The sequence below is a fragment of the Vombatus ursinus genome, unplaced genomic scaffold, assembly GCF_900497805.2.
Source record: "Vombatus ursinus unplaced genomic scaffold, bare-nosed wombat genome assembly UNPS02000749.1, whole genome shotgun sequence".
Lineage (NCBI taxonomy): Eukaryota > Metazoa > Chordata > Mammalia > Diprotodontia > Vombatidae > Vombatus > Vombatus ursinus.
The window spans coordinates 18,816,267-18,839,489 of NW_020940527.1; the positions used below are offsets into that span (position 1 = coordinate 18,816,267).

A 23,223-nucleotide genomic window follows, 5' to 3' on the forward strand; every position below is an offset into this window, starting at 1 on the left:
ATAAGCCTTTGCTTTTTTTTCCACTTTGTGTTTTTAGCTTCCTTTAAGATTCAGTGATCCATTGGTACTTAGACAGCTGCGTTATACAGGGATGTTGGAAACAGTCCGAATTCGGCAATCAGGATACAGCTGCAAATATTCTTTCCAGGTTAGTCCAGTCAGAGGCTCCTTATGAGTTTAAAAAGTATGCTGTGTTTGCATATACACAAACATGCTCATACACATGCCTGTATACCCTTTTTCCTTCACATGTTTGTGTATATTGGTTATTCATACACCCCCATATTTCTGGTGTATCTCATTGATTATCACCTACTTGGGCTTTGTGCGTACTTACTCCTCCCTTCTCCCTTTTCTTTCTTTAACTCCCTGTTATTTGAAAATGGAAAAGGATAGAAAATGTTAACTTCTACATGGTAGGAACACTCTATGCTCATCTAAGTATCTTTACTATATTTACCTTATCAGTAATGCCTTCCAATTCCCAGTTGTTATAAATTGCTCCTAAAATTTTATACTACATCTCCTTAGTCAGAAAACTCTGATCTTCTATATTCTTGGTACTCTGAGCGTTAATAGAACTCAGATTTGCCCACTTAAATGTAAAGTATTTCTTTTTTTGTATTCTTCTGAGTTTTATGCATATGATTTTTCCTTAACTAACTCCCACACAACTGAAATCCAAAGCTTCTCTTAGTACAGCTGGCCTCTGCTGGTGCCATTACTGAGCGGGATCATATAGCTTTCTCTAAGCAGCTTCAGTGTAACTGGGCCTCTCTTAATCATTCTAGGTTTCCAAGCCTCATTCTTGGTCACACACTAACACCTGCCACGTTGACTTATTTTTCTGTGAAAATTGGTTATGGTAAAATTACTTTTTCATTGTGTTATAACAGATTCTTTAAAATAATTTTTAGGAAAGCAGCATGATAGAATAGACTAAGATTTGAAAGACCTATGGTCTAATCTCAGTTCTTTGCAACCTTTAAGTTTCACTTAACCTGGGTAGAGCACTGGTCCTGGATTCAGGAAGACCTGAGTTCTAATCTGGCCTCAAACACTTGACACTTATTAGCTGTGTGGTACTGGGCAAGTCACTTCACCCCATTGCCTCGCAAAAAAAAAAAAAGGAAAGGAAACTTTGAGGGCGGCTATGTGGATAGAGCACCAGCCCTAAAGTCAGGAGGACATGAGTTCAAATCCGGCCTCGGACACTTGACACTTACTAGCTGTGTGACCCTGGGAAAGTCACTTAACCCCATTGCCTAGCCAAGATATAGATAGATAGATAGATAGATAGATATTTACTTAACCTCTCTGCCTTGCTTTCCTTATCTCTAAAAGGAAAGAATGTGCTAGATGATTTCCAAGGTCTCTTCTTGCTCTAAGTTTTTTATATGATTCTGTAATTATAAAATACTATAGTTACTACCTCCATCATCTTCCTAACCCTTAAGTTATTTTATCCCCAGGCACATGCCTCTATACTGGCTTTTTATACTGTTTAAATTTAAAGGATAAATTGTAATTATAAAGAACTTTATTGATTCCACCAAACTTTCTGTGAACAATTTTCTTTCCCTCCCCACTACAACCCTCAGAAATTTGCCGCTGAAATCGTTCACGTAAGGTATTTTTTGTGATAATCATTGTAGAGTGCTGAGCATAGTGACTGGCACCTAGTAAGCACTCCAGAAATGTTAGTTGTTGTGTTTTTATTATTACTATTGTTATAGTTTTACCATTGTTTCTTTTTCATTTTTAAAGGATTTTGTGGACCATTTCCATGTTCTTCTCCAGCGTGACACTATTCCTTCAAAATATAACATCCAAGATTTCTTCAGGAAAATAAAGCTTAATCCTGATAATTACCAAGTCGGAAAAACCATGGTAAATGCAGTGTGTTTATAGTTGATGTCTACATAAAAATTGAGTTTATTTACATGTCTGAGAAAGTTTACCTAAGTTATGTGGCATAATGAGTTCTAAAAGTCAAAGGAGCTATGTTCAAATTCTACTTCTCATGCCTAGTACCTGTTTGACTTTAGGCAAGTGACCTAATCTCCCTGGACCGGTTTCCTCATTTATAAAATGAGGTGGTTGGACTACATGTTCTCTGAGGTACCTTACAGCTCTTGATCTGTGATCAAATGCAATATACCATAAGAAAATTGGTAGGGCAAATGCCATTAGTTGGTAATTGTAACAATAAAAAGCCCTTAGTTCCAAGTCTTTATTTCCAACAGTCTGTAGTTCATACTACTAGGATAATATTCTTAAACCATGTTCTTAGAACTCCCCTACTCAAGAACCCACAGTGGCTCCCTCTTGTATGTACACTCCATTACAAGTAAATTCCTTGGCCTAGTTTTCAAAAGCTTTCACAGTCTGGTATAATCCTTTTCGTCCAGCCTAATTCTCCACTGCTTGTCAAGAGGTAGTATTTAATTCAGTCAGGCGGGGATGATAGATAAACTGAAGGGTTTGTTTATTGTTTTTTAAGGATAGGGGAGACATAGTCATGTATAGGAGGCAGCAAGAAGGATCTAATAGATGAGAGATTAAAGATAAGAGAGAGTGGGGGTGATAGTTGAAGCACTTGCTGAAAAAGAGAAGATGGAAAAAAGGAAGGAAACAAGTATTTATTAAATGTCTGCTCTGGGCCAGGCACTTCACTAAATGCTTTACAAATATTATCTCATTGCATTCTCACAACAACCTTTAGAGTGTTGGTGTTGTTATCATTCCCATTTTACAGATGAGGAAACTGAGGCAGACAGAGGTAAGTGATTTTCCCAGGATCATACAGTTAATAAATGCCTGAGGTCAGATTTGAATTGAGATCTTCCCGAGTCTGAGTCCAGGTGTTTCTATGTGCTCTACCTAGATGTCTAAGTAGGCTCAAGAGTGCGTGTTGAGGGGTTGGCTTTGGAAAGGAAGGGTGCTCTGGGAGGCCTGAGGGGAGAAAGGAATTTTAGGAATAGCCACCAGAAAGTGGGATACTAAATTGATTAGGGAGGAGTATTGAATGATTTCCTTGCTGTAATGAAGTCCCAACCCCTGCCCTCCAGGAGCTTAGTCTTAAATATGTCACTTTGTCCATAAAGAGGTACATACAGAGTAAAGTAGGTAACTTAAGAGGAAAACGCACTTTTTCCTGAGAGTCCTGGGAAAGGCCTCCTCTGTCAAGTAGGGATTGAGGAGGGAGAGCTTGCCAGGTATAGGAGACAGTCAGTGCTGACACAGGCACAAGAAATGGACCATCATGTGCATGTAGCAGCATGCAGTGTAGCATGGCAGGCCCACAGAGGGCAGTAAAGTGTAAGAAAACTGGGGAAGCAGGAAGGGTTGAGGTTATAAAGAGCTTTGATTGCCAGACAGAAGAGTTTCCATTTTCTCCTAGAGACACGAGAAAGCCACTAAAATTTATTGAAATGGAGGGTTACATAGACATGTGCTTTAGGAAAATCACTTTTTAGTGGCTGTGTAGAGGATTGTTTGGTTAGGGGAATGACTTGAGGCAAGGAGATGAATCAGGAGGCTATTACAATAACCCCGGTGAGAGTTTTTAAGAGCCTGAACTAAGGTGATGTCTGTGTGAGTAGAAAGAGAAAAGTGTGTCCAAGAAATATTTTAAAGTTAGAAATGATAGGATTTGGCAACAGATTGCATATGTAGAATCTCCTTAAGGAGTCAAGGATGACACTGAAGCCCAGTTAGACAAGTAGGAGAACCAAGACAAAGCAATGCCATGAAAACCTAGAGAGAATAAAGTGGTAAACAGTGTCAAATGTTGCAGGATGAGGATTGAAGAGTGTTGTGTCTAGTTCAGAGTGAGAAATTTCAGGAAGAATTTTGACAGGCTGAAGTAGATCCGGGGAAGGCAGTGTGGATACTATGTGATGCACGAGGATGGGTTTAAGATGCTAGTGATGGAGTAGACTTACTAGAGATATTATAGAAAGAATTTATGCTTTATGTGCAGATTGGAATCAATGTCCTCTGAGATATATTTGAATGTTTAGGTTCTGCAGTTCCATGCACACAAGACACAACAAGGCACTAATAAGCAATGAATGATGACTAAGACATAGTCCCTGTGTTATATATGGCTGTAAAGTGGTAAGAGCCATGAACAGTAATTTGGGGTTCTTAGGATCGTAGGTCTAGAGTTAGAAGGGGTTTCAGAAGCTGTCTGCTGCAACCTCTTAATTTTACAGATAAAGAAACTGAGGCCCAGGAAGGTTAAGGGATTTGCCCAAGGTCATGCAGGTAGTAAACAGCAGAGGCAGAATTTGAATCCATATTCTCAGAAATAATTCCAGAAATAACGTTCTTTCCGTTGCATTAGGCCATGAACACAGCCAAGCCCTGAAGGACATGGCATTATCACTAACTTACTGTGTTGATGCAGATGCATTGATAAGTATAGATAAATGACTGCAAACAGTTGATTCCTTACTATACCCATCAGCCTGACTCATACCAACTTCCTGATTACATCTCTCTCTAGATGAGTTTTACAAAGTTACTTTCCTAAATCCTTTTCTTCCTCCTGTTAGGTGTTCCTTAAAGAACAAGAGCGCCAGCACTTACAGGATTTGCTGCATCAAGAAGTGCTCCAGCGGATTGTACTGTTGCAGCGATGGTTCCGGGCCATGCTTTCTAGACAGCATTTCCTCCATCTGAGGCAGGCAGTCATCATCCTCCAGGTGAGAAAGACAGCATCTTCCCAGGGCATTTGGCTAGTTTCATATTTTTTTAAGCTTTTATTTAGTATTTTATTTTTCCCTAGTTCCATGTAAAAACAATTTTTAAAATTCATTTTTAAAACTTTTGAGTTCCACATTCTCTCCCTCCCTCCCTCCCTCTTCACCCCCACCCCCTCCATTGAGAAGGTAAGCAATTCTACATAGTAGTAGTATATAGTAATATAGTATATATGTGTAGTCATGCAAAACATATCCATAATAATCATGTTGCTAAAGAAAGCATAGACAAGAAAAAAACTCAAGAAAAATGAAGTTTAAAAAAGTATGCTTCAGTCTGTATTCAGACACCATCAGTTCTTTCTCTGGGGAAGGATAGCATTTTTTATCCTTTAGAGTTGTCTTGGATTTGGTGTTACTGAGAATAGCTAAGTCATTCACAGCTGATCATCTTACAATATTGCTGTACAGTAGTACATTTCATTTTGCTTCAGCCCATACAAATCTTTCCACATTTTTCTGAGAGCATCTTGCTCGTCGTTTCTTTTTTTTTTTCATCATTTTTATACTACAATAATATTCCATCATAATCACATACCACAACATGTTCAGCTATTCCCCAGTTGATGGGCATCCCCTCAACTTCTAATTCCTTACCCCCCGAAAAGAACTGCTATAAATATTTTTGTACATATAGGTCCTTTTCCTTTTTGTTTTTTATCTCTTTTGGTATACAGACCTAGTAGTGGTATTGGTAGGTCAAAGGGTATGCATGGTTTTATAGCCCTTTGGGCATAGTTCCAAATTGCTCTGCATAATGGTTAAACTGGTTCACAACTCCACCAACAGTACATTGAAGTCTCATTTTTCCCACATTCCCTCCAGCATTTGTCATTTACCTTTTCTGTCCTGTTAGACAATCTAATAGGTATGAGGTACCTCAGAATTGTTTTAATTTTCATTTTTCCACTCAATAGTGAGTTAGATTATTTTTTCATATAGCCATAGATAGCTTTGATTACTTCACCTGAAAACTGATCATATCTTTTGATCGTTTATCAGTTGGGGAATGACTTTATTTTTTATAAATTCGACTCAGTTCTCTATATGTTTGAGAAATGAAGCCTTTATCAGAGAAATTTGCTTCAAAATTTTTTTCACAGTTACTATTGCTTACTGTATTTCCTTCCGTCCTATTTCCCCCCACCCCCATTTATTCTGTTCTCTCGCTCCTTTCACCTTGTCCCTTCTCAAAAGTGTTTTGCTTCTGACTACCCCCTCCCCCAATGTGCCTTCCCTTCTATCACACCCCCCCTTCTTTTATCCCCTTCCCCTCCTACTTTCCTGTAGGGTAAGACAGACTTGTATATCCAATTGAGTGTGTATGTTAATCCCTCTTTGAGTGGATTTTCCTGCCTTTTCCTGCCTCAGTGCTAGCGAAGAGACTTCTATAATCTCCTTCTGACCAGTTGTTTGACCCCCTTACCGTCTGTGGGCTGAGAGCTCCAGAAACAGCCGCTACTGCTGCTGATTCAATCACTCCCAAGGCCTGCTCCAGGTTTGTTGGGGCCCAGGTTTCACTGGCTCGGCCTGTGCTGGACTATGCTCCTCTCTCATCCTGGTGCAATAGACCTTTCCTCCCGACCTTCCAAGTTGTCTTGGGTTGAAAACTTGTTTCATTCCATCTTTTTGTGGGTTCTGCTGCTCTAGAATTTGTTTAGAGTCATTTTTAAAAGATATTTGGAGGGGTTTGGGGGAGAGCTCAGGGGGAGTCCCTGCCCTTTACTTCTTTATCTTGGCTTTGCCCCCACTTTTAATCTTTGCTTCTAAGAACAGAAAGCCTTGACACTGAGTTTACTAGCAAAGTGCCTTCCAGAATTATCATTAGCAACAAAGGCACATGAGACATTAGTATTTGGTCACTTATGTATTTTTATATTAAATTTTTCTAAATGATATTTTAGAATTAGAAAGCATAGAATTCTTGTTCTATGCTGTTTTAGATGTTAGTGATATTGTTGGAGTGCAGTCTGCAGGTTCCCCTATTCGTTATCCTGGGCCATTCTTCACAGGGTCTTCTTTTCTCTTTATGTTAGAGCATCATCAGCTTACTTATTCCTAAAAAATGCACCATTTCTTGCCTGTTACATCCTGGGATTATTATTCTGGAAAACTCACAGAAATGTCAGTCAGTCATGGATTAATACTTTAGTACCGATCTAGTACTAGTGCCAGGTATTCTTTTCAGCTAAATGGGTGGTACTGAAGCATCATTATTGGAAATCTTATCATCATTCATGGGTATGGTAATGTAGAGATTTTTGAAAAATTATTTTAGATTCTATTTTATGGGCCTAGTGATTAATTATATGTCTTTTGTCTGAGGACCAGCCTAGCAAAACTCAGAGACTCTCATCATTAGGTAGATTTCAAAGTGACAAATTTTTGGCCTCTCTTTTTTTTTTTTTAAATAAATGCTTTGCATTTATTCATTCTTTTACTTTTCAATTTCTTTTTTTATTTTTTATTAATTTATTTTGATTTATAAACTATCACTTCCATAAGCTTTTGAGTTTTAAATTTTTCTCTCCCTCCCCAAGACGGCACACAATCTGATACAGGCTATACATATATATTTCTATTAACATATTTACACATTAGTGATGTTGTAAGGAAGAATTAGAACCAATAGGAGGAACCATCAGAAAGAGGAAACAAAACAAAACAGAAGAAAAAAATAGCAAATAGTGTGCTTCGATCTGCATTCAAACTCCATAGTTCTTTCTTTGGATGTGGATAGCATTTTCCATCATGAGACCTTTGGAGATATCTTAGATCCTTGCAGTGCTGAGAAGGGCTAATCTATCGACATTAGTCATCTCACAGCATGACTGTTACTATGTACAACGTTTTCCTGGTTCTGCTCACCTCACTCAGCATCAGTCTGTACAAGTCTTTCCAGGTTTTTCTGAAGTCTGCCTGTTCATCATTTCTTACAGCAAAATAGTGTTCCATTATAATCATATACCACAACTTGTTGAGCCATTCCCCAGTTGATGGGCATTCCCTCAATTTCCAATTCTTTGCCACCACAAAAAGAGCTGCTATAAATATTTTTGTACATGTGGGTCCTTTTCCCATTTGTACGGCCTCTCTTAAAGACCATCCTTTAAGTTGTAGAGGTATTGCAATATGTGTCAGTAAAAGGTTTCTTCCCCCTCCCCCCCCAAAATGAAATTATAGGTCTTCAAAGAACTGAATTATTTTTAATCCTATAGGATTTCCTATTAAGGACATAATTTATTCTGCCATACAATGGACAACACTCTGAATGTAGAATCAGTCCTGGGTTCTAACCCTCACTCAGCTGCTCAGTACCTGTGTTATCTTGGCAGGTTACCTCTCTAGGCTTATTTCCTCATCTGTAAAACAAAGTAGATGGGCTAGATGACCCCTAGGGTTCGTTCCAAGTTTAAATCAAAGATCCTTTGAATAATAATAACAATAATAATAATAAATGGCATTTATAGAGCCTTTTAAGGTTTGCAAAGTATTTTTTATAGTCTTCTCATTTGATTCTCATGACAACCCTATGAAGTAGGTGCTATTATTATCCCCATTTTACAAATGGAAAACTGAGACTGATTAGAGGGTAAATGACTTAACCCAGAGTTACACATCTAATAAGTGTCATTGGCAAGATTTGAACTCAGATCTTCTTGACTCTAAGGCCAGGGCTTCATCCACCACACCACTTAATTTCCTTTGAATATGTCCCCTTAACCTGGATACCCCCTTTCTCTACCTGACAGAGCTACAAACTGATGTTCCCAACATCTTTCAATTCCTTTCCCAGGAGGTAAATGGAATAAAGGATATATTTTAACTCTTGTAGTACTTACTTTAAAATATATTAATTTCTTCTCCATGAAAATTCATTGAATTCCTGTTTAAAGCACTGTGTCAGGAGCTGGAAATGCAAAGGCAAAAAACTGAAACTTAATTCTCAAGGAGTTCACATTCTTTCGGGTGATACCACATGTCCACAGATAAGAAAATGCAAGAGAGAGACCCCAAACTGGGTAGAAAGAAAAGGAAATGCAGCTATGTTTCAAAGAACTATATTACAGGCATTTCATCATTTAGTATGACATGAGTCTGAACTAGCCAGCAGTTTCTTGGATGAAGGGGTCAACTCCCAATCTGAAGCAAACGGAAGGCAGCAACAGTCTTTTCCATAGTAATAAATAAAATGTGAAGAAATGACGTGGACTAGGTGAGTAATGTCAATCAAAAGACTATGTGGCATAGAATATCAGTGCTCTGGTGAGGTCTGATTGACATACCATAGCAAAATGTGAAAAGAGGGTCACATTTTTGTAAAGAGAAAATAAACTTTGGTATATGCCTGTATTAAAACATGTGTGACACCTCACATAATGTGATAAGCTATGTTATTTTTACCTCTTAACGTTATATTTCTGAGTATCTCCACAAAGTAAAAGGAATGAATTAGGTAGCTCATCCAAAGCCAGTTTTAGTAATGTTGATTTTCAAAGCTTTTAGTCTTTTCAATTTTCTTGGTCAAGAATTAAAAAGCTCTGAGGTAAAACAAGGGGGTAAAATATAGCATATCTGAAAAACAAAATTACTTTATCTGCTTTTGCTAAAAGAACTCAGTGCTTTGTTATTTCATGATGACACAGGACTTCATTTTCATTTCTTTGTTTTAAAAAAAGAATGGTGTGAGATAATCCTACAGCATATACTGTTTGGTCTTTTGTAGCGATCCTGGCGAAATTACTTGAGTAGGAAGCATGATGAAGGCAGAGATGTCCAAGCTGATGGTCTGGTTGTGAATAATGCGGCAACTGTTCTCCAGGCTGCTTGGAGGGCTTACTGGGGGAGGCGGCAGTACCTGCAGATGCGAGCTGCAGCCTCCATCATTCAAGAAACTTGGCGGGAGTACTGCAGACGAAGGCATGCTGCTGCCACTTGCATACAGGCAGGATGGAGAGGCTACTGGAAAAGCAAACTGTACAAGGAACAGAGAAACAAAATTATCCTGTTACAGGCAGCATGCCGAGGATTCAGAGCCAGGCAAAGGTAATATTTGCAGCTAGTTAAGGTAAACTAGTAAAGAAAAAAGGTGGGTGACATGTTGGTTCTAGAAGCCTGGGCACACGTGCTGATGTTCAGAGCACCATTCAGATGATATCTGTGTTTCCCAAGCCCAGGGTTGAATTAGGCTACTTATCTAGATAGTCACAGTAGAATATCTCAACCTCAGAAAATGGCTTTAGTACCTTCCTGGTTATGGTAGTACCACTAAGAAAGATGTTTTGTGTGTGTATGTGTGTGTGTGTGTTTTAATACCTTTACATACACTATAAGCTATTTATTTTTCTAAATTGCAACTGAGTACTTGGGTTTTACTTTAAATTCTGAGGGGGTACCATATTGGTTTAGATAATTTTGATCTGGACCCATGATTTAATCCATATAGAGAGGTCCTGGTGTGGAGATACACTCCACTGATTTGGGTCAGTCATTTGTCTACAACTTAAAAGTCTTAATTTCTTGGACCACTGTAAAGTTAGGTAACTTTCCCACAGTCAAAAAGCTAGTATGTTTCAGAGGCAGTGCTTGAATTCGGATCTTCTGACTTAAAGGCTAGCCATCTGTCCACTGTGCTTTGCAGGTCTTAATATAACCTGTACTTTTTCCCAAAATCTGGCTTGTATAAAACCTCATGACATCTCTTAATTGCTCTCTTCCTACCACAGAGACAGTTTAAATTTCATTGGTGTCCCCAGACACAACCCTTTCCCCACTAGATGACACAAAAACTGAAGGAAACGATACCAGACAACCCCTGCTACTTATGAAGTAAACTGAGGGAGACCCATGGCTTCTGGGGCCATGCTTTCTGCAACTGCCTACATCACTGTCCTGGGTTCTTTTCAGGAAAGGAATACATTACTGAAAAGTCTGTGAACTCAGAGTGGGGGGAGAAAATTTAAAACTCAAAATCTTATGAAAGTGAATGTTGAAGACTAAAAAGAAATAAATTAATTATCTGCCGCTCCCCCTCCCAAAGTCTCCTCTCCTCTGCCTCCCCAAGTATGGAAGAGGTTTCTAGGAATGAGCAATAGAGGGTTTTTTCTCTTTCTGGTAAAGTTTGTACTTTACTTTGTGGCTCAGGTTCTACTTCCCACTTGTGAAGGTGGATGAGCCTTACTGCTGCATAGGTGGCTCCAGGAAGTTCGTTATCAAAACAAGGAAGGAAGGAATTGGTGAGGAAGTCCATGGAACTGGGGCGAGGGGGGAGAGGTATTAGGCTTTCCTACTGAGGAAAGAGCTGGTCTGAAGTAATAGAGGAAGGGACCAAATTCCTATGCTATTTTCCATTCTAAATTTCTTAGCTTTCTTGAGGTCCCTTTAACATAATATGATCTTTATTTGTGTGTGTGTGTGAAAGAAGTGTGTTTATTTACTTTTATTAAATATTAGAGATTTTTTTCAAATATGTCTATTTTGTTTTTTAACATAGTGATTTTGCATATTTTAAGTATTTACGTATATGAGTATATACATGTGTGTGTATTCCCATTTAAATTATGATTTAATTGAAAAAGTGGTACACCAACTGTCAGAAGACTTGGTTTTTAGTCCAGCTTCTCTTACTTAATTGTGTTACCTTGAGCTAGTTATTTCCACTCCCTCAGCCCCAGTTTACTTTCTTTGTAAAATGAAGTCTTTGGGATAATGATGCCCCCAAAAAGAGTGTCATTGAATTTTTTTTAAATACACAGAAGAGAACATAAAGAAGTTTAGAAGAGATACAGACAAGTAATAAAGTTTTGAAACCATGTTAAATCTATCATACACTTTTTGTTAAAAACCATGAGTAATACATTCAGAGTTTTGTATACAATCTTTTGGTATTCTTTATTTTATATGAAGATGGTCATATTAATATTTGTCAAATTCAGTACTAAAAAAGTTTGGTTTGGGTTTTTTTTTTATAAGATTGTTGGACCAAATAATCACTAACATTTTATCAGTCTGGGATCAAATTTTAAAGATACAGCCTCTATTTTAACCAATACTATTTATCCTGTATCCAGTTGTAGCCAAATATAAACCTGAAAATTCATGTTATATTTCTGTTTTTATATAGATTTAGAGCTTTGAAAGAACAGCGATTAAAAGAAACTAAATTGAAAAATGGATTAGCAATTAAAGAGAATACTCTAGAGATTTGGGGTTCAGACCCTTCCAAATGGGAGGATAGATCATTTGAAGAAAGAATGAAAGCTGTAGAAGAACATAAATCTGTAGTAGAAAATAATCGGAGCCATGCCAGTTCATTGGACATCTCTGAGGACTTACCATGCAAACGACAAGAGAGAACTATTAGCCAAAGTAGCATAGACATGGAGCAAGATGTAATTGTAAGACAGAGACGCAAGTCATTAGAGGATCTCAGTCAAAAAAAAGTAGGGCGAGCAAAAAGAGAGAGCCGGAGGATGCGTGAGTTGGAGCAAGCAATATTTAGTTTAGAATTGCTGAAGGTCCGTGGTGGGATTTCTCCTTCAGAAGAGCGTAGATGGTCCACAGAACTGATTTCTGAGGGCCTGCAATCATCGCAAGGAACCCCTGAGAGTGAAAGTTCTCAGGAAAGCTTAGAACTCTTGAATTTTGAGGAGAATCCAAAAAGCAAACTAGAGTCAGTATTTTCAAATGAAGGAGACTTACAGATTCCCTCACCTAAGGCACAGAAAGCTTTACCCCATGATTCAAATTTTGACTTACAAGAAAATGCCCCCATCATATCAGATGAGAATAGTAATATATTCATTAGAAAGAGGACACCATCCAATTCAGAGTTCTCAGAGAGTGTTGCCATGAAAGACAAGACAGGCTGTAATTCCCAGACCATTACCTATAAGCCACAATTCAGAGAACCCTTCATCCCAAATAGTCTTCCAACTTTCTATATACCACCACATGATCCTACGAAAGTAAGTTCTGAAGTTGGGGCAAGTACTTTGAAAAACATAGCTTTGGGAAGTGAAGAAAAGCCAGGAACAGCTTTTACTTTGGATGCAAACAAAGAAAGCAGAAAATACCACTTTGTTGAGGAGGACAGACCAGTGGCTACTGCTTCCATGAAAAATACTGACTTTTCTAGTACTGTGCTTAAGAAGTTAGAAAGGCTAAACATGGAAAAGGAAGAAAGACAAAAGCAGTTGCAGCAGCAAAATGAAAAAGAAATGATGGAACAGATTCGTCAGCAGAAAGACATTCTGGAAAGGGAGCGAAAAGCCTTCAAAAATTTTGAGACACCATGGAAAACAGGAGAATCTTTGCTAACAAAGCCTGTCCGACCATCAAAGCAAACAGTTGAAAGGCCACAGTCCCTCCTCATAAACCCTACAAACAAGGAAGAGCAGAATGTGCCAGGACCTTTATCAGTAACTATTAAAGGCCTCACTGTTACCCCAAAAGGAAGTACCCCTGATCAACCAGTTCAAAAGGACCGACCTATCACTTTGTTCTTTGAAGGTAAAGAAAGCCAAAGCCAGCCTGGTATTTCACAGGTCAGGACTGATGGGTGGAACACTAAACTGAACGTAGCTTCCAAGGGGCTACATTCCCAGGAGGGAAGGACCAAAGCTATTTTCTTCACACCAAAAGACCATTTGGGTCCTTCGCAGTAAGTGAAGTATTTATTTGATTTTATACCAGATTCTTCCTTGCATGTTGATTGCCCAGTATTCAAACACAGATCTGATGGTATCACTCCCCTGCTCAGTGAAGTCTTCTGGTTCCTTTAGGATCAAATGCCAGCTTCTCTGCCATTTAAGGCCCCTCACCACCTGTCTTCAGCCTACCTTCCTAGCTTTCCTTTACATTTCTTCTTTTCATGTTCCCTAGGAACCCTTCTCACTAGCCACATGACCTTCCCTTCTCCATCTCTAGGTCTAGAATGCCCTTCTTCCTGACTCGTGCTTTTTAGAATCTTTAGCTTTCTACAGGAAGCCTTTTGTGATCAACTTTCCTTCCCAGAAGCTAACGCCTTCCTTGCATCACAAAATTTATTTTGTATGTACATTTATATGTATGTTGTATCTCCTCTAGTAAAATATAAACTCCTTGAGTCTACAGACTGTTTCATTTTTGTTTTTGTGTTCCCAGTACCTAGCTCGGTGCCTCATACATAAATTGGGCAGTTTGCCTAGTAGAGCAAATTCTGTTTAAAAATGAACAGGTCACCTGAAGGTAGCTGTCCATCACTACCTGGTGAGAAACTTTAGGCCAAGGCCAGCCCAGGGATATCATAAATGTTGTTCATGTATTTTAACACTAACAACACATAGACCTCCATCATCCTGGAATTTGAAAAAGGCAATAGGGTTTGGCTTGTGGCATATATGTAGTCTTTATAAATTCCTTAAGCTTTCTGCAGTTTTAATAACTTAGGTTTTAAGTATGAATTTTAAAATCTGCAAGTGGTATTTAAAATCGGTATTCAAATTTTGAACAATTACATTATCAGCAGTAGACTCACTCAAGTTGTATTAAAATGAAAAAAGGGTATAGTAGATGAGAAGGTAAGTCATACCCTGTGGATAATAGTATTGAAATAGTCTATATCATCTACAAAAAGAATAGTGAACTTGCCTTTAAATATCATTAATGGTTGCAGGTACAACTAGACTTATTAAAATTTTAGAAATTATAATTGTTAAATCTGCACGAGGCTTCTTGTAAGGAGGCTATATATCAGTAGAATGTTTTTGTGTCTCTCACCTTTTCTGTGAAATGCCAAAAAGTCATGATGGTATTTCTTATGCAGCCCAGGCATAGTTCAGCCATACTTGCAGAAACTAAATTACAATCTATTAGGAAACAGCTAGACCATTCAAAAAAACTTCATTGTAGTACGGTGGAAAGATCACCAGATCTGGAGTCAGAGAATGTGGGTTCACATCCCTATTCTGCTTTCTCTTATTAGTAAGTAAGTTACTTTAGTCTCTGGGACGCAATTCTTCATCTACAAAATGAGTGGGGTTGGACTAGTTAATTTCTTTGGTCCTTTCTCCTCCAAAATCTGTGATCCTATTGTGGGCCTACTATGGACCACTAAGATGACACGAAATTATTTCTCACAGGCTGATTCTCAGTACTTTTTTTCTAGCCTCTCCCCACCCTCAAAACTCTCCCCAGGTTTTTTGCTTAAAGCAGACAGCACTGTTATGAATTGAATTGACAGGTGAGGATCTGATGTTTGAAACTGAAACACAGGAGATCTTAATGACCACTTGAGGTTTGGTTTTTGTTTTTGTTTTTGTTTTGCAGCCCTTTGATTCAGGGATTATCCATAGTCATCATGTTTATAGTTTCCTTCATAAAGATGCTGATAGTCCAAAGAAACAGATTTTTGGAAAGTACCTGAGCATGCTATTTCGTGTCATTGCATATTCACTGATCAGCTGATTATTAACAGAAATACTCCTGTTTGACCATACCACAACTTCTTGGGTTCAGTACCATGTATTCTGTTAATTTGGGATGGAATAGGCTTGAGGATGGAAAATTTCAAAAGCACCTTTGTCGATTCTTAAGTTGTCTTTTCATCACTTTTCCAAGCTAAAATCATATAAATCCACTAAGTCTATTTTATCTCCTCATAGACTTGCTTAACTTAGTAAGAATATGATGTATGAAAGTATTTTGAAAATAATTTATAGGGGCAGGTAGGTGGCACAGTGGATAGAGCACCAGCTGTGGAGTCAGGAGGACCTGAGTTCAAATTCAGTTTCAGACACATGATACTCATTAGCTGTATGACCCTAGGCAAATCACTTAACCCCAATTGCCTCGCCAAAATAATAATAATAATTTATACTACAAATCTCTAGTTCCTGAAAGAATAGCATAAGAGATTTTGGTATTTCATGGAATCATAAAAATGTTAGAGCCAACAGAAACTTTAGCAGTCGTTTTACAGATGAGGAAACTGAATCCCAGAGTCATTAAGTGAGTTGCCACATAGCTATTTAGTGACGGAGCTATGTTTAGAGTTATCAGAGTCAAAACTTTAAATTTTTAAAAAACCCTACCATTACATGATGTATACTTAAGAAGCAACTGGCTTGTCTGACAAGACCTTCCAAGCAGACCAAATACCAACTATGTGGACAGCCTTCCCTACCATTAGAACCTAGGTCTCTTCAAGTGCTTCAGACACCATATGGTTAGTTGACTCACTCTAAGTTGGTAAACAGGCATAGAGTATTTTTTAAAGATGCAAACTGCTTTTCATCGCCTTAGAGAGCAAGCAAGGTGAAATTGGCTAAATTATTAGACACAAGGGAGAGACTTAGAATAGTCATATTTGGAGGAAGAATCAAATCTTTAAGGACAGGGAAGAGATCTTTAGCACAGTTATCCATCTAGATTGTCCAAAGGTTTCCTACTTGGACTCTGTGGTTCTTGTGGTCTAAGGAATAAACATGACAATTTTAAGTAGACAGTCATTCAAAATGTGTTTGAGGCAGCTACCTATGTGCCTAACACTTTCCAGGAGGGGGTGGCACCGGGGAGGAAGGGAATTAAAAACACGGTTAAAACATGATTGTTGACCTCAAAGAGCCCAAAGAGTTGTTAAAGAAAACGTATATGTAATGGTTAGAGAATACTATTAAAATAACAGTATATGATTAAGACTTAAATTATGTAGCAATAGATATAAAAGCAGTAGGGTTTTAAGGAAAGGTCTGGTGTGGTGTATTAGAAAACAAGTGGTACTTTATAAATAAGAATGACGTGTAAATAAGAATGACTCAAATTTTAATCAAATAATCTTGAAGAGTTATACATAAAATAAATAGGAATGGGAAATTGTGTAGCCATTCAAAGAAAATTTAAGAATTTTTTCTATTCAGTAGCCTTCTAAAACCACCCTGTATTAACACTAAATCACTTTGTGCTAGCTAATTTTCTTTACCTAGATAATACTTTATTAATTTTTCTGTGCAATGTCTGTATTCTCCTTTTTCATTCACCATAAAACCTCCCTCGTGCCATGGGCTTAGAGACCTGACTATATTTGGTTCATGATAAAGTATATGATGATTACTTTCTGAAGCTCTCGTAGCTCAGTATTTTCAAGATAATTGTTGATAGCAATAGAAGTCAAGTAAAAAAATACTTTGGTAACTATGGAAACTCAAGTATTAATGGGTGAAATTAATAAAATTCTAGTACTTGTCTAAGTAGTTTTGCAATATCTTAGTCTTTATAGGAAAGAATCTTCTCATAATTTGTGTAATTATGTTGTCTTAAGTTTCAGTAAGGAATATTCAAGCCATGGAAATAATCAACTCCACACAAGAGGTGAACCATCAAGGAAGCCTGTGAAATTGACTGGGCCAGGCAGAGGAGAGGTAAGCAAAAGGTTTTGCTTATTTCTTCTTTTAACTGAAACAAATTTGTGTTGATTTAGGAATTATTCCACTTCCTGACTGCCTCTTATTCTATCCATCTTGGTTACAAACATTTATGATAAAAGAACTGATGTACTAGTGAGTAAAGGCATACTACTGGTAGGGAAGGCAGGGTTCTCCATGAAAGTTGGGCTCACATCCAACAATGTCAGGAGGGGAAAACTAGACAGTTTATAAATAAGACTGTGGTGAAGCATTGACGCTTAACCCTGTGAAAGGAAGACTTGATTGCTCCATTGTGAAATCTAGCAGCATAGATTTCCTAACATCTGTTTCTGTCTTTTTTCTTAAGCAATGCGTGTATTCCTTTTTGTTTATCCCAAACCCTTTACTCCTCCTAATGGATATGGTGGGATGGAGGGATGTTGTAAGGAATACATTAGCCCATGTGAGACCTACACTTTGATGCCTTACATCAGCAGAATCTCCTTTTAAAAAAACAAAACAAAACAAAACATTGTTGTGTTATCTGTTTTATCATTTGGTCAAGCAGGTTGCCAGACCGGCCCATAAAAAGAAAGCTCGCATGGCGCGGACGCGCTCCGATTTCTTGACTAGAGGTACTTTTGCTGATGGGGAGGGGGATACAGAGGAAGATGATTACGATGACATTATTGAGCCCCTTCTACCCCCTCACCAAGCTTCTCACTCTGAGCCAGGGCCTTCAGCAAGCCTGGGGCAGGCCTATCACAGTGACTCGGAAATGGTAATTTTACAACAAATATAAGGGAAACAAGGAGTAATCAGTTGTGATGGGAATGTTCATTGCTAACCTTTAGCTGTACTGACACCCTACACTGCTTTTTTTCCCTCTCTTTAATGATTTTGTAAATGGAAAACCTCAGTGATAATAGCAAATAAAGCAGTATTATATGTTTTCAGTGATACAGAAGCACTTTCACAATGGGTATTAACTCATGGAAAATGTTAAGATTATTGGTACTGTTGCTTGAAACCACACAACTTTAACATACTGAAGTTTTCTGTTAGCAGTTTAAAAAGAGGGGAAAGAGTGGGATATGTAAAGAACTATGGCCCAACCTATAGCTGAAATGTATGTTCTACTCATTTAATCCCCTTTATAACATTAATCACGCTATTGTGTCCAATCCAGTGTGCTTTAAACATAACACTTCATTTTTTTATGTCGTTTCTCAGTAAAAGAACCCGTATCAATATTTTTAACTAACAAGAAAGACAAAAAATTATGCTCCTTACACCTCCCCCCCCAATATCATGGATATAGTCATGAGTATGGCATTCAAATAGTATTTTAATAAGTTTTTATTACTCTGTGAAGTATCACTCACATATAAATATGTATATCACATATATATTAATAAGAGAATGGAACACTTAAATTTCAGGTAATTTCCTTTTTAGCAACTGGTCGCATATATCCCACCTTCAGTACTTACTGTAGGGGGAAAATTTTAGAACATTTGTCATTTACTCAATGAATAATTTCACTTCTAAAATTTTTTAGCTGATGCTACAGTTTCTATCTATGTAGCTCTAGAAATTTGTATGCCTTCTTAGCCAAAGATAAGGTTTTGAATTTCTTCTTTTATCTGGAATAGCAACTTTAACTTTGTCATGTAATTGGCAGTACATTCAGTTTTTAAACTGTCCAAACTGATGGTCCAAGAAACAAATGGAAAAAGACAGGAACCATTTAAGTCAGCTATCTTGAACTGAAGATTTTAGAAACAAAAAAAGGATGAAAAGAGGAAATTCTGGTATAATCTTTTACTGAGAAGGCAAATATGTAGAGCTGGAAGAGATTTCAGCTATCTACTACAATCTCCCCATTTTACATATGAGGAAACTGAGGGTCTAAGAATAAAGATCAGGTAGTCTAGGATTGTCAAAGGAGCATTGGTTCTAGATTAAAAGGACCTGGGTTCAATCCCTGTCTCTGACACTTACTACGTCTTATGACCTTCAGCTAGTCACTCTTATCATTAGAGCCAACTTCTTTTCAATAATGAGAGGTGAAGCCTTATTAGAAGTAACCCATATCCAAGTAAATAACCGATCTAATCATACAGCCTATAATTGAAGTTGAGAATGGACAAAGGAAAGACTAATTATTGTGAAAGAGCCTTTGCTATCATTTTCAAAACTTAAATATAAATTAACTTAATTGTTTTGATTCTCTAATATTTAGATCATGCAAAAAAATTCAAATTGATCTATCTAATAAGATAGGTAAGATTTGGTCATATTGAAAAAGTAGATTTGTTCCTTAAAGAACATGAAATCAACATATGTTACTGCTGTTGCATTCCTGAGTGTTTACCCTTTTACAAAGCATTAATTCTCTTAGCACTCCAAATTTTATCTACTAGAAACCCTTGCTGAAAAACTGAAAGGAAATGGGGTTCACAGCTTAGAGGATTCTGTCCTTAAAAAATTCTTCCTTATCACTTGGGAGCTCTTTTGATTCTTCTCTCCACCTAGTTTGACCATCCCTGCATGCATGTAGATCTAGAACTCATCAGTGCACATTCATTTCTTTGCACTCTCTTACTAGCTCTTTTTTTTACTGTTGGATACAGGTGGCAGGGTGGCCATGTTGGTGAAAAAAACTTATTTTGCAAATGCTAGTGACAATGAATCTTGTGGTGGGAGGGATAGGCAATATGAAGGGGTGGGACTTTTTAATGTAATGTGGAAATGTCCTATATTCCATTTGTGTCTTGATTTATAGGTGCAAGATTGAAGACTAGTCCTTTCTAAATGTCTGTTGAGTTTACTAAATGTAAAACCCTTCTGTTATTTAAAAAAGTCAGGTTTACAGGGATCAATTTTATTAAGAGTATTTCCATTTTAATGACCTGTCTGACTTTGTGACAAAACAACCTATAACAGGAAGTGCTTAGCCATTGGGAAACTTAGAATTTGTTTTTTCCCTTAGGTTTTAGTGAAACTAGTTGATAGAGATACTGAATATAAAGCAAACCTTTCTTTGTAGTGGTTGTCTTAATAGGAAGAATAAAGCAGTTTATCACGTATATCAATTGTTAATAACCTTAAAGTGTCACTAATAAATATCAAGTATTGGTTAATCATTTGTCAGTTGCTTCCCAATGAAAGCAATCTTTGCAGTACTAGCTGTGATCTTGCTGACCTTTTTAAAAATTTTTATCTTTTAAGGACCTCCTCACTATATGTATATAAATGCCGCTGTCACCCAATTTTTATATGACACTAAGCCAGTCCTCACCTAACTCCGGAAGATTGACACCTTCATAGAATCATAGATTTATTGCTGTAAGGGACCTGAAAGTCCTCTTCCTTCATTTTTCATGGGAAGAAAACGGCTCACCGAGGCTACCAAACAGTATTTTGTGAAAACAGATTTTACTTGGTTTATTGCCTTTTGCTTTCTGGGCAGTGAATGAGCTGGTTAAAAATCACTTCTGTTCCTCTTTCTTGTAGTATTAAAAACACTTCTTTCTCCTTCTTGTCTGGTCTTTTGTTTTTCTGTCTTTGTACTATCTCCCTCCACTCCGAGATTTCAGTGATCACCTTTACTCTTACGACTTTCACATCTAATAGCTCCAATCCAAAAGTCTTTTAGAAGATTGAGATCTGAATCTCCAACTTCCTTCTTTATATTTCCATCTCGATATAGGGTTTGGATTTAACACATACATTCCACACCTCACTGTTGTTTCCTCACGAGTCACGTATTCTGAGTATTTGTTTCTAAGATTGATTTTTAATTTGTATCCAAGAAGGCTAATGCCAAGTGATATTTATTCTTCCGTATGCAAGATAAGCTTCATGAACACCAAATTATAGCTCACCGTGACCTTTACTAGGTATTTGTTTAGGTGACGGGTTTGTGATTTAAGATGCAGGTTTAAACTCGGCCGAGTTTCAGAGTCTCCCTCGATGAGACTTCTAGATTTATAAGATTCGGATCTAGAGCTCAAAGGGGCCTCATCGACCGTCAAGTCCAGCCCCCTTCATTTCACTGTTGAAACTGAAGCCCAGGGCACTTGCAGGATTTCACGAAGGTCACGCAGGGTGTAAGTGTCTGACTCCAGAGCCAGTGCTCCTTGCAGTGTGCCAGGCTGCTTCTTAATGAAATATGTGTAAAGAAAAAAATAAAATGAAATACATGTAAAGGACTTTGCAAACTTGAGAGCACTCTAGGTAACTGTCAGTTATTTATAAGAAGTACCCAGGTAGCCTGTGGAATGTGGTCTTAGTAGAACCAAGGGCACCTTCCAGATCAATTTGATATGCCAGAGTTTTTCTAAATTGTTAGGTTAGTTGAGGAGAATTGAAAATTGAAAAAGAAGCTTCGGTGTTTTAGCTATCTTGCAGTTCCTAGCAACACCAGCATTGTCTGACAGAATACCATCTCACTTAGGGAGTTCTCGATGTCAGAGATACTTGTTCATTTCAACAACCTTACAGTTAACATTCTAAACCAGAAAATTGCATTTTGTAAGCTCTCTCACATCAATCACATGATCGAGTTTGCAATACAATAAAGCCCCCTGATCTTTTTTCCATTAAATTGCTACCTGGCTATAATTGTGTCCTCTTGTATATATGAAATATATGGTTAAATAATTTAGGCAGAGAATCTTTTGGGGGATGATAAGCCATTGTCTAGAGTCTTAATTCCTGCCAAGATGAGCACTTACAGGAGTCCATAAACAAATACTGTTCCCTACCCCGAAATATTTGACAGCATTGAAAGCCTTTTGTTTTCCAGGTAGAATCAAAGAATTTTAGAGCTGGAAGGGACCTTAAAGATCATTTGGTCCAACTACCTCATTTACAGATAAAGAGACCAAAGAGGTTATGTAATTTGTCTAAGGTCACAGTTGATGAGTGCTAGAAATAGAACTCACTTCTTTTGATTTCAAGGCTTGTGTTTGGTGAGTAAAATGGGTAGTTATTACTAGAATATCATTTTTGTTCCCTATGTCTTTCATGGATGACAAGATTATGAATTATATGTCCAAAGATTTGTTCCCTACTTTCAATGTAGGCAACTTAAGTAGGCAAGTTTTCTTTAGTACACACCTGGTTCCAGTTTCACATTTATTTCAGAAGTCTTTGGCGAAAGATATTAGTTACACAGAAGACCAAGGGTCTTCCCTTACCTTAAGTGTATGATTTCACAGCCCATATTCGATAAACTAGGCAGAACTAAGTGCCTCCATGGGCTTTTTTTTGCATTGGGTATTTCACTACCTGATATAGTAGACCATCAGTATTTTCTTAAGTGTGCCTTCATCCCCAGAGAGTGGATCATAATTCTTTAGGGATTATGTTCTTTTCTTTCAGTTGACCATATGACCTTTATGTTTATATCTAGATGGCACAGTGTATAGAGCACTGGGCTTAGAATCAAGATGACTCATCTTAACGAGTTCATATCAGGCCTCAGAAACTTACTAGCTGTTTGACCCTGGGCAAGTCACTTTACCCTGTTTATCTCAGTTTCCTCATCTGTAAAATGAGCTAGAAAAGGAAATTCAAACCACTCCAGTATCTTTGCCAAGAAAACCTCAAATAAGGTCAGAGTCAAAAACCTACGTTTATACAGATCAGCAGCTTAGGGGGATACATTTTCTGAGGGAAGAATCCACAGATGTAATTGCTAAGGTCGTTGTTCTTTAAAATCAGTCAATCCAACATGCATTTATTAAACATCTACTGTGTACCAGGTACTGTGCTAGGCACTATGTATACGATTACAAAATGAGAGAGTTCCTTCCCTCCAAGAGCTTACATTCCACCCTGGGCATACAGTGTATTCACAGATAAGAAGTGGGATGGTGGCAGGGAGATAATGCATAGTGATAAAAGAGGGCAGATTAACAGCTAAGAATATCTGGAAAGACCTCTCAAATGGATGTGACACTTGAACTGAGCCTTGCAAGGAGTTAAAGATGTCAAGAAACTAGATTGAAGCAGGGAGAGCATTAGAGGCATTGGGAATAGTCTGTGCCATAGCTCTGAAG

The 23,223-nt window shown here is 37.7% G+C and overlaps 1 protein-coding gene across 6 annotated transcripts in view; it reads left to right on the forward strand.

Moving 5' to 3' along the window:
* MYO9A (myosin IXA) overlaps positions 1–23,223 on the forward strand; it is a 321,905-nt gene that overhangs the window by 237,340 nt on the left and 61,342 nt on the right. For 4 of the 6 annotated variants that reach the window (XM_027859077.1, XM_027859107.1, XM_027859092.1 and 1 more), the window contains 7 exons: positions 38–148; positions 1,768–1,890; positions 4,563–4,712; positions 9,496–9,815; positions 11,893–13,431; positions 17,068–17,167; positions 17,718–17,933. In XM_027859077.1, the coding sequence (XP_027714878.1) occupies positions 38–148; positions 1,768–1,890; positions 4,563–4,712; positions 9,496–9,815; positions 11,893–13,431; positions 17,068–17,167; positions 17,718–17,933 (2,559 nt within the window). The remainder of the gene's footprint in view (positions 1–37; positions 149–1,767; positions 1,891–4,562; positions 4,713–9,495; positions 9,816–11,892; positions 13,432–17,067; positions 17,168–17,717; positions 17,934–23,223) is intronic. The other 2 variants (XM_027859085.1, XM_027859114.1) reach the window with 2 other exon arrangements.